This window comes from Myotis brandtii, unplaced genomic scaffold, assembly GCF_000412655.1.
Source record: "Myotis brandtii unplaced genomic scaffold, ASM41265v1 scaffold661, whole genome shotgun sequence".
NCBI classification, from domain to species: Eukaryota; Metazoa; Chordata; class Mammalia; order Chiroptera; family Vespertilionidae; genus Myotis; species Myotis brandtii.
In genome coordinates this window covers 239,272-251,586 of record NW_005370568.1, presented here as the reverse complement: position 1 = coordinate 251,586, position 12,315 = coordinate 239,272, and the positions used below count along the sequence as shown (strand labels likewise).

At 43.8% G+C, this 12,315-nt stretch overlaps 1 protein-coding gene across 1 annotated transcript in view; it reads right to left on the bottom strand.

Annotated features, from left to right (window-relative positions):
* LOC102261137 (membrane cofactor protein-like) overlaps positions 1-12,315 on the bottom strand; it is a 143,281-nt gene that overhangs the window by 9,951 nt on the left and 121,015 nt on the right. Inside the window, exons 11-12 of the mRNA XM_014528936.1 lie at positions 1,520-1,717; positions 1,106-1,199 (exon numbers count right to left, since the gene is read on the bottom strand). Coding sequence (XP_014384422.1) covers positions 1,106-1,199; positions 1,520-1,717 — 292 coding nt within the window. The remainder of the gene's footprint in view (positions 1-1,105; positions 1,200-1,519; positions 1,718-12,315) is intronic.

Below are 12,315 nucleotides of genomic sequence, written 5' to 3'. Positions count from 1 at the left end.
GGGGGCCGGCTGGTTTGCCCTGAAGGGTGTCCCGGATCAGGGTTGGGGTCCCGCTTGGGTGCCTGGCCAGCCTGGATGAGGAGATGATGGCTGTGTGCAGCTGGTCACACCCCCTTCAGGGTGGGGGTCCCCACTGGGGTGCCTGGCCAGCCTGGGTGAGGGGCTGAGGGCTGTTTTCAGCCTGGTGGGCGACTGAAGCTCCCAGCCTCTTTTTTTTTCTTTTTTTTTTATTCTGGGATTTATTTACCTTCTATAGCTGTCACTGGAGCTGAGAGCCAGCTCCAGCTCTGAGGCCGTTGCCGGCTGAAAGCAGGTATCTGGGTTTGTTTAGATTCTATAATTGAAACTCTGTTGCCATCACTGTCGCTCTAAGCTCTGAGGCCGCTGGCGGCTGAAAGCAGGTTTCTGGGGTTAGTTTAGCTTCTATAATTGCAACATTGTTGCATCTGGAGCTCAGAGCTGGGTGGTGGCAGGCGGGGAACCTTGGCTTCCTCCATCACTGGAGCAAGCAAGCCTCCTGTTCACTTCAGCTGAGTGGCTGCCAGCCGCCATCTTGGTTGGCAGTTAATTTGCATATCGCCCTGATTAGCCAATGGGAAGGGTAGCGAAGTTACGGTTAATTACCATGTTTCTCTATTATTAGATAGGACTAGAGGCCCGATGCATGGATTTGTGTACCAGTGGGATCCTTCAGCCTGGCCTGCAGGGGCCGATCGGGGAGAAACTGTGGGAGGGGACTCCAGGGCGTGTCCGGCCTGTCTCTCCCAGTCCCAATTGGCCGGTCCCCAGCTAACCTACCGGACAGAGCGTCTGCCCCCTAGTGGTCAGTGGGCATCATAGCAACTTGTCGAATGAAGGGTCGGACACTTAGCATATTAGGCTTTTATTATATAGGATAGTATTATACAGTTCTGCTTTACTTCAATGGAAATTCCTTTCTATTCATTACACATCTTTTCCATCTCTCTAAGAAGCCCAAGAGTTGATTGGCTATGAGTACAACTTCTCCCACACAAAGCAAAATTAAATCAACATTATGGGAATACTTAGAAGAGAAGCAAAACAAAAATAGAAGTAGTAACATTTACCTATTTCCTCTACTTACCCCTCATTACAAGAGTAGTTAGCCTGTGAACCAAACTGAAAACTTCCTTCTAGGCGGCCATTTAGGGGCTCTGCTAGCTGTGGACATGATTTTCCTGAAAGAAATTTTTTAAATTCGTTGATTAATACAAACTCCAAAACAGATCTGAATCAAAACCTAAATTCTACGTTGCTCTACTGAAAAGAATACTACTTTTCTTTCTTTAACTATTAAAAGGCCAAACTTAAGATTCACATTTACCCAGACAACTAACAAGAAAAAGATTACCTGGAAGTTTTTCAAAGCTTGAAAAAATACATGACTATCTAAAACCTACCTCCACGTGAGAAAACCATCATTGTAGTAACAGAATATGCCATCTAAAATGTATGAAAATCTTTAGAGCAATAAAAATAAAAAGTCTTGTGTACTTACTTGTACAAGCCTCCTGGAGACGAGGAGGTGCCCATGTGCCATCAAGCTGACAAACAGTGGAGGTGGGACGAACAAGAGGAACAATAAGCCTGTATCCTGGGCGACACTCATATTCTACTGAGAACCCAGCACTTACAGGGGGCACAGGATTACCCTTGGCTTTCATAGATTCATATCTTGGTATCTCATCACAGGCATCTGGGCATGAGAGAATAAGACATGGAAGTCAAGTATTTTCTCTTTTTCACCAGCCACGGATTCTGGCCTGGCAGCAGGCAGGTCCTTGGTGAGCTTATGGTTTCTTAAGGAATAAGGCGAATATTCATTCAACAGTAAGTTAAAGAGACAGCAGCAATAGTTTTGGTTTTTAATGTACTTATCGGTGTGCGTCCTTCCCCAGTTTTTCTCAGTTCATTTCACACTCACCTGTCTCCTAGGACATCGTCTACAGTATGCAGCCCTAGATCAGGGTCCTTGTCCACAGTTTGAAATGCAAACTGATGATGACTTGTCACCTCAGACTCAGCCTCCTCCCAGGAGGCAAGTTCCTAGAGGTCAGGGTCATCTGCCTTCTTTTCCTGCTACACTCTGCACCCAGTGGGTACTCTAGAAATGCTATGAGTAGAGGTATTGGGATTTCATAGATAGAAATAATATGGACTAAATTATTTCAAAATATAAGACTTCATATTAGCGAAGTGAGCATTTTTACAAGTGAGTAAACGCCATTTAAAATAAAACTGTATTACTTTGAATAGCTTCACATGAAAAAAATTCTGCTTTCTTAACATTACTTTAACTACACAATTGACCCTTGAACAATGCGGCGGTTCGGTCAGGGGTCCCCACACAGTTGAAATTCCACAGATGACTTTTGAATTCCCCAAAACTTAAATAGAGTGTTTCCTTCGTACCAGTGAGGGATGGGTTCCAGGACACCCCATGAATACAAAAACCCCTGCATGCTGGTCACTTATATGAAGTGGTGAACAATGCCTATAGTGTGTCCCCTGCATTGTCGGATTCCCAATTGCAGATGGAAAATACTGTTGGTTGTTTCCACAGACGTGAAACCTAGATACCAGCAGTTTCTATATATTTACTAGAGGCCCGATGCACGAAATTTGTGCAAGAGTAGGCTTCCTTCCCCTGGCTGCCGGCACAGGCTTCCCTCCTGCACCAGCACCGGGGACCCGGGCTTCCCTCCAGCGGCTGGCAGGCACCCGGGACCCACCCTGGCAGCCCCAGCTTCATCCGGAAGGTCGTCCGGGAGGCCATCCAGTCTAATTAACGTATTATGCTTTTATTATTATAGATAGAAACAAATGCAGGCATAAATGAATTCGGGTAGTTCAAACCAATGTTGTTCAAGGGTCAACAGTAATGTAATCTTCCTTCACAGATCAATGGATCATACAAGACCTCAGAAGCTCCCTGAGGTAGCTGTACGGGCTGTGTATCCGATATATATCCCTATAGTAAAGCTACTTCATTGCTATGCTTTTAGAGCTTTTTACTCCTGTTATTTTTGGAGGGGGGTAGTTTTCACTCTCTTTACATTTCTACTTAAGCAATTTGCCTTCTTTTTCAGTGGTTCTCAACCTTCTGGCCCTTTAAATACAGTTCCTCATGTTGTGACCCAACCATAAAATTATTTTCGTTGCTATTTCATAACTGTAATGTTGCTACTGTTATGAATCGTAATGTAAATATCTGATAAGCAGGATGGTCTTAGGCGACCCCTGAGAAAGGGTCGTTCGACCGCCAAAGGGGTCGTGACCCACAGGTTGAGAACCGCTGCTTAAAATTATCTGTGGGCTTGAAAATCTAACCAATCTCTTAGAACAATTACATACAATAATGTGATGGAGACACATCAAGTAAAGCCATAGAAGACTAAAAGAATGCAGAGGCCTCTCCTATAAAGTTTAAGGCTTAAGGTAGATCTATTTTGCTCCCTAAGGAATCTTTCCTCTTTTACTTCCTTAATCTTGGACTTATTTCAGATTGAGAGACCAGTAAAGGGAACTCTAAACACGTGAAATTTTACTCTTTTTTTTCTTATCATATTCTAAATTCTAAAACTCTATACCCAGTCCAACATTTCATTTCCATCATCCACCTACTGGCAAATGTTTTCAGTATTTCCACTATGCTGCCCTTGATATCCGAATGTTCCTCAATCAACTGCTCAAAACAAAACAAATGCAAAAAGCAAACCAAATCCCCTAGTAATTAAAAGCATTGTTTAAAATAACATTGATGAATGTTATTTTATTGATGAATAACATTACATTTACTTGAATACCCTGAGCTAGATATTGTCATTTTCAATAGGAAAACAAACATGGGCTAGAAATTCTATACAATTGTGTTCAGATACAAATGCACAACAACATTCTAGAATTTCCTGGAACCACCACGAAAGAAATCATGTAACAGCATGACCACAATTAAATTATACAAGTATCCTTTGTTTTATGCATTCAATCTCAGTAACTATCTTGAAAGCAGATAAAGGAGAGAGGATTCCTGATATGACTTTCACATGTAGTGTCTATATGGAAAAGGAAAAGTCAGTAAGATCGTTTAATCCATTCAACTAATTTGAAGTATTTCTTCCCACTAACATACACCATGAAAGACATGCTTCCACCAATGTGCATGTCAGTGTTCGGCAACCAGTTTATCACAAGCTATATACACTGTAATAATTGAATGCCATACCACATCTTTTAATAAGCAAATTTCTTCCCTTGCTCAGAATACTGAATTTTTTTCTATGTGAATGTTTATAAACTAAACATCCCAGGACCCAGAAAAATAGCACCTTGACTTAGTTTTTTCTAGGTAGTTTAAATACAATTATTATTTGGCTGCAATGCTACACTTTAACATAGATGACATTAAATAAGATGATGGGCTGCATTCAGAAAACTTGCCAATGTTCTAGATGGGTTTCGGGAAAATGAAATCATTTTCTGCTATGGATCAAGAGAACTGCTCACCTTGTCTACACTTGTCAAAACTGGGTAAGCACTCTCTCCCTGCTTGCAAAAATTAAAATCACTTTCTGACATGAGTATACACACCCCTCTGCCCAGATTGGTGCCTTCAGAAAATCATGGTGTCGCACCAAACCAGAACCCCAGTGAAACCTGACAATCCTGCTCCCCCTCCCACTGTCTACACAACACCCTCTTTTTAAACTTTCTTTGCTTCCTAAAACGCAGACACTGGCATCTACACCTGCCAATTATTTCTCACTGCCTCATTTGTAGGCCTACGAAAATCACTAAATTACTTTCAAAGTCATTAAGTGGCCTCCTTGTTCTTCAATGACTCCTAACCCTTTCTTCCTTGGTAGTTTTAGTTGCCGTCTAGAACATCTGGAGCTATTGGTCACTCTGTCTTGGCTCCTTTCTGCCTGAAAAGCTCTCTTTGGTTCCCAGGACAGCATGACCACTTGGTTTTCAGTTTGTCCTCTGTCTGACTGCTCTCCCTTCTCTGCCTGATTGGATAATGTGACATTTCTAATAGGCAGTTCTCTTGATATTGCATTCTGCAGACTCCCCTGAGCAGGTAAATATACTCCCATGACTTCATTACCCCTAAAAAGAGCTACCTCTCAAATACCTTTCCATCCTAGATCTCCGGCTGGGGTGACAAACCTATATATTAAATTGACACCCCACACAGCTCCACTTGGAAAGTGTCATGCTGTCTCAAATAACATAATGCATGTGCTCTATTGATTCTTCACAGGCATACCAAGCAAACTAGTTCAATTGGTTTCCAGAACTGAATGTCTGCTCATCCTCTAGTTCAGCAGTTCTCAACCTGTGGGTCGCGACCCCTTTGGTGGTCAAACGACCCTTTCACAGGGGTCGCCTAAGACCATCCTGCATATCAGATATTTACATGACGATTCATAACAGTAGCAACATTGCAGTTATGCAGTAGCAACGAAAACAATTTTATGGTTGGGTCACAACATGAGGAACTGTATTTAAAGGGCCAGAAGGTTGAGAACCACTGGTCTAGTTCTATCCTTACTTCTACAGCCACTATCATTTATCTGGATTGTGACCAGTTTCTGGATAGGTCTCCTTACCCACACCTTGGCACTATTCACTCAATTCATTTTTCATATTGTTACCCGAATAATATTGATATGACACAGTGACCAAGGACTTTCCAAGTCAGGTACTTTGCAATGGATCCCCAGTGCCCTCAGGATAATGTCTAAGGCTCCTTGGCATGGCTAACAGACTTACAATCTGCCACTATCTCAATCCTGCTTTCTCTTGCACACTATTGTCAAGCTATATTCAGTCCCTTGGGGCCCATTACATTACTTTAGCATTGTAGGCCTCCATGCATTATTTTACTTCAGTTTTGACCAGAAACCCTGTCATTCTTCCCACCCACTCATCTTTCAGTTACATCTTAGATGCCAATTCTTCCTTGAGGCTCGACATGTCACTCAAAATACTGGGATGTCATCATGATACCCCAATATACTTTTCATATTGTAATTCTTTATTATTGTCATTCCCCGCAAGACTGTCTCATTCATCACTGCATTTCTGGTACCTAGAACCAGAGCTGAATGAGCACAGTTGTCAGTTCTATACACTCTTAGACCAAAATTAAATTCTTTATGGTTCAGCCAGCTTGTTCCAGAGATATCTGCAAAGCATAATTTTTTCTTCAGGTTTTGCCTGTATTCAAAGTTTTTTTTTTTTCATTGGTTTAGTTATAGATATTTATTTCCCTTTACTAGAGTTTTAAATTTCTTTCATGTCAAAATATTTATGCTTGGATGAACCCATTTCCCATTACTGCTATTATTAGCAATAGTATTTTAACATTATCAAAGATGGATTGTAGGCCAGCAAGTTTCAGTAGCAGCAGCCTTGCTCCAAAAGGAAGAACATCATCACTGTTGCAGTGAAACAGCCTGATTTTAAAAGTCAGGCAAGTGCCAACTGAAGCCACTCAGCTAAAACAAGGCCTTGACCAGAAAAGGATGAAACCTTAAATTAGATCTGGAGGACACTCCTTCGGGTAAGGCTGACTTCTCATGTCTCAGTAATAATTCTTATTTAAATGGCAAATATTTAACTGTATATGCAATATCATCACTGTTTGATGTAACTGAAGTGGAACCTTTGCCTTTAGCTACGACAGCCCCCCAAGCTCATTCCGGCCTGCACTTTAGCCGAGAGCCTAACTGCTGATATTTCTACTGATAGGAGAGATGCCTTTGGAATAGGTCATGATTTGGAATGTTGTCGAAGCAACATGGCTTTCTTACTTCCAGCTGAAATTTAAAAATGGCCTGTATGTTCAGAAATTACTGGATGCTATACTTTTAGCTATTATTAAGATCCCAGGGAATTCTAAACCTGACTCCACAAGGAATGCAGTCCTTAAAAGGAACCAACAACAGTCAAACCTCTGGTATGGCCAAAGGGATATTTCCTCAAATGATAACGTCAAAAAACTGGCTAGTGACGTCCAACAATTGGCCTCAGGAAAAAGAAAAACAAAACTGGAAATCTGATAAGTGTTGGTTTGATATAAAGAAGCTCTGGTTCAGGCCAAATAACAGCCCAGTCCAACCAGAGGCTCTAAAATTCCCACTCCGAACTACTGCACACGCATTAAGCCACTGGCCCACTGACAAAATGATAGCATCTATGCATCAATATTAGTGGGCACCTATTAATAAGGCCCCCAAAAGTACCTATTTGTCCCACTTGTCTAAAATACGAGCCAGGAAAGCCTGATCCAACTGCTGCCGGATATTTTAAGTTGCCTAATGGACCATTCTCAGTCAGGCAAATGGATTTCGTGTAGCTTTCCCATCTCGTGGATATGAATATATTTTAGTCGTGGTCTGTATGTTTTCTCACTAGACTGAAGCTTTTCCAGCAGACAGGCTACTGCTTCTGCTGTGGCTAAAGTCCCTGTGAGAAGATCGCCCTCACCTAGAGAAGCCCTCCAGAACCCACAGGGGTCAGGGAACCCATTTTACCAGTCAGGTGCTTTCACAGTTTTGTACTGTATGGCCAGTTTGACAACACTTTCACTGCACTGAGCATGCTCAATCCTCAGGTTTAGTCACATGCACTAACAGCATTAAGACTCGTTGACAAAATTTGCAGAAACCCTCCACGTACCTTGGCCAAAAGCACTGCAGTTGGTCCTTCTAAATCTCAGATCCTCCTCCTTTAGAACTCAAACTCTCACAGCGCCCCTGCCTCTTTTGATGGACAACAGGTCAAAGGAGATATACTTCAATATTATAATGGCCTAAGTTCTTCTATCAAAATTAACCACTTTCTGCCCTGGCTGGGTAGTTCAGTTAGTTAGAGCACTGTCCTGATACGCCAAGGTTGCAGGTTCGATCTCTACTCAAGGCTCATACAAGAATCAACCAGTGAATGCATAAATAAGTGGAACAACAAATCGATGCTTTTCTCTTCCTTCCTCTCTCTCACTCATATCAATAAATAAATTTTTTAAAAAAGAAATCTTTAAGAACATTAATGTTTTGGTAAAGCAATCTTTTCACAGTGAACTCCAGGGAGATGAAGACCTTAAACAACACATTGTGCACGCTGGACACTTCATCTATTGGAAAAGACTCTGCAACCTCGCTACCAAGGCCCCTATCAGATCCTGCTAACCAGCCCTTCTGGGGTCAAACTTCAGGCAATACATTCCTGGACTCAGGTGACACATCTAAAAAAAGCACCTAATCCTGACTGAACCTGCACCCTATCTAGTGACCTGAGGGCGAAAATTTCCCAAAATTGATGCAGAGTACACCTGATGAGACATCTACCCCAGGATGTTCAGACCAAGCCAATTAGAAGGTTTCAAACTCACGAAAGTCTCTCTTTCATAGACTATTAACTGATCATGGATTCTTATCCAATTCAGTCTCTGAATTTGCAACCTACAGGCTTACTGATAAGACATTTTGTTTCAGTTTCTTTTGAGAGAGCAATATTGCTTAATTGCTTCATGTTTTATACCGGCAGTATGTCTTCCCAAAGCTCTTAATTCTTTCTGTGCTGAGTATGCCTTTGGGGATTCACTATTCTACAAGGCAAACTGGAGAAGGGTAATTCCTGGGAGATCTCACTGCCCCTCCCGATTCCTCATTACTCGAATGATAGGATTACAACCTGTACATTTTCCTCTGACATGGAACATGACACTCAGGAACGGTCCTTCCTGGCATCAACGGGTCCTTCCTGGCCTCAACGAACAAAAGGCCACTGAATCCAAAAAGACCTGACTCTTGATCAGCAATGATTTTGGAGAAAAATCATTCAAAAGGGGTCATGTGAAAATTAAAAAATAGAAATCTCATTTAAAATGGAGTCAGGAGGCTAGATGAGAAAACTCACACACACATTAAGCAACACATATGGATGATCCCAAATGTGAGAGACCTTACCATGCATTTCCCACAGAAAGTGATGCTATTTTGCTGCCTCAACAGGAGGAAGAAAAAGATTCCTCCTTGCCTATTCAGCTGATGAGACTGCCAGAACCCGGCCAATGAGAAGTCACTATTCTTCAAACTTTCAGTTCCTCTCCTTTCTTTCTCTGGGCTTGTTGTTGGTTCACCTTTAGACAATATGTCCTGAAATACAATTCTTTGTTGTTTCCAAATAAACTCATTCTGTTGGACAAGTATGTGGCTATCTATTTGTTTAAGGAAAATATGATTACAGAAGCTTCCTCCTAGAGGCCAGAGGAGTTTTGTTCCTGAGCTTTCAAACTCAGCTGAATATATTTAACTTCCTGCTACTTAATAGTTATACAACAGTGTTGATACTGAGGCAAAACAGTGAGCATTTGTAATCACAAGTGTGACAAGACACACAAGATCTCTGTATTCTAGTGGGAAGAGAACCGAAAACATCGTTTTGGAAGGGTAATTACAAGTTAGGGTGAGTGTGAGTGTGAGTGTGTGTCTACCTGAGATAGGATGGTCACAGAAGGTCCCTCTGATGGGGTAACAACACCAATGAGTTGGAAAGATAAGAAGGAGCCAATTATGCAAGAGGCAGGAGGACAATGCTCCTAGACTGAGGAACAGCAAGTGCAGAAGCCCCAAAGTGGCAGAGTTTGTTCTGTCTCAGAGCAGAAAAGCCTTCCCTTCCACCAGGCGTTTGTTAAATGCTGTCAGAGAATCACGCTCCATCCCTCCAGAGCACCTGTCTGGGGTTATAACACTAGTATCAAGCCCAGCTGGAGTGGCTGGGTGGTTGAGCATCGACCTATGAATCAGGAGGTCAAGGTTCCATTCCCTGGTCAGGGCATATGTTCTGTTTGTGGGCTCCATCCCTGGTGGGGGTGGGGGGTGTGCAGGACGAAGCCGATCAATGATTCTCCCTCATCATTGATGTTTCCATCTCTCTCTCCCCCTCCCTTCCTCTCTGGAATCAATTAAAAAATATATATGTATTTTATTTTATTTTTTTAAAGACAAGTATTTTGGCCCTGGCCAATGTGTTTCAGTAGGTTGAGTGTTGTCAAAGCATGGAAAGGTTACCAGTTCGATTCCCAGTCAGGGCACATGCCCAGGTTGTGGGTTCAATCCCCAGTCAAGGTGGGTTCAAGAGGCAACCAATCAATGTCTGTCTGTCTCTCTCTCTCCCTTCCTCTCTCTTTAAATTCAATTAAAACGTATTTTTTTTAAAAAAAAAAAAGACTTGTATTATGGTTTGGTTAGCAGTCCCAATAAATTTTAGCAAATAAGTCCCAGCTTTAGTTTATGACCTGTAGGGGAAAACCATATTAACATTATTTATTGTCCATTTCTTGGGATACTAATTTCTCACTGGGTTTGCCTACCAACGTTTTTAGGTTACTTTGGATAGCCCCTCAAATATGACTCAACCTAAAACAACACCAATAACAAAAAACACACGCCAAAATACATTTAGTAATTGAATAGGTTACTGCGTATATTACATGGGAACAAGACCACACCGGGCGCAACAGTCAGCAAATCAATGCCAATACGAATCCAGGCAACAAGAAGCCCGTTAACTTTAATTACAAAAGCACTGAGCGCCCTTCCAAAACCACACCTCTCACTCAACGGCTCCGCATGCGCTCCCAGCCCCCACACGGAGAAAGCAGCGCGCTTCCTTGCCCCACACTCCGCACCCCTGCCCAGGCCACTTCCCGTAAGCACACACCCGACAACAACAGATAACACCCGCCCGGGCTTCCCCAGCCGACCCCATGGGGCACCAACACATCACACCGCCCAGGAAACACAGCGCAAACACCCACGGCGGGCACGCGCGGGCCCTGGCGCATTTTCTATTTGTTGAGGTGGTTGACACAAAATCTTTTCACACTGTGGGGGGTCACCACTCCAAGCCACATTATTCCTATCTCCAGCAAGTTCACAACGTAGGACTGGTGTTCCAACTAAGTGATAGCCCACATTACAAGAATAGTTAGCCTGTGCACCAAACTGAAAAGTTCCTTCTAGGCGGCCATTTAGGGGCTCTGCTAGCTGTGGACATGATTTTCTTGTACAAGCCTCCCGGAGAGGAGGTGCCCATGTGCCATCAGGCTGACAAACAGTAGTGGTGGGACGAACAAGAGGGACAATAAGCCTATATCCTAGGCGACACTCATATTCTACTGCGAACCCAGCACTTACAGGGGGCACAGGATTACCCTTGGCTTTCATAGAGGCATATCTTGGTATCTTATCACAGGCATCGGTGGATGCGGGTAACCAGAGCGCGAGCGTCACCAAAAGGATCCCAACGAAGTGGCTCCAAGAAGAGAAGGGACGGCGACGAGGTGCCCTCCGAGGCCCGCGAGAAGCCGTCATTTTCCGGGAGGTGAGCAGGAAGCCGTTGACCAGCACCCGACCCAGCAACCCGGAGACTCAAGAAGCCTTGAAGGCGGAGCCCCAATGGGCCTGGACCACGCCCGAGCGGAAGTAACTGTAGGGGGCGGGGCCAATAGCGAGCCGCAAGGCGGGGCCTCGGGCCGGGGCGGAGCCTTCGCCCAGGAGGGAAAGGGGCGTGGCCTGGCCGCGCTCTAACCCGGCAGGTCATTGGCAGCTCAGGCTCCGCCCGCGCCGGCGGGGGACTGACGGTTCTCCACCTGACAGGGTTTGCGGGAAATGGTGGTTCACCACCGCGTCCTTAAACAGGCAGTTACCACTCCACTCAGGAAGGGTGGACAGGAAACAAGAGCTGGCCCAGTCATCACTGCGCCCTTTCCGGAGCCCGGGATGGAAACATAAAGCTCATGGACCTGAAAATAGAAACCCAGAGCCCAGACCGGGGTCGCCTAGGGACCAGCACCCCTAGGGGGCTCCACTTTGGTCCTGGGGCCACCAGACTGCCAGTAGTACCAGGGCCCTTGCTCAACATTTGGCATTAACTCGGCATAATTAGGGACGACACCTGAGATCTCCGTGGTTGAAGGCCTGCTACTGGATCCTCTCGATGCCTGCTAGATTTCAAAATCACCAAGATGGTTTGGCCACTGCATTCCCAGCCCCTCATGTAAATGCTCTGCCCCTTACTCCCTTGAGAGAACCCGTGGGAAGGTAAATTAATACCTGGCCATAAACATATGGGCCCTTGCTCTTCATCAATTAACTGTTTTGTTGAAGAGGAAGTGCACATGAATGAAAAAGTTAAGGACAAGGATGTATTAAAGGCAAATTCTTGGAAGTAATGAATACCATTATTGTTCGGATATATAGGAATTAATAATACGGAGAATTT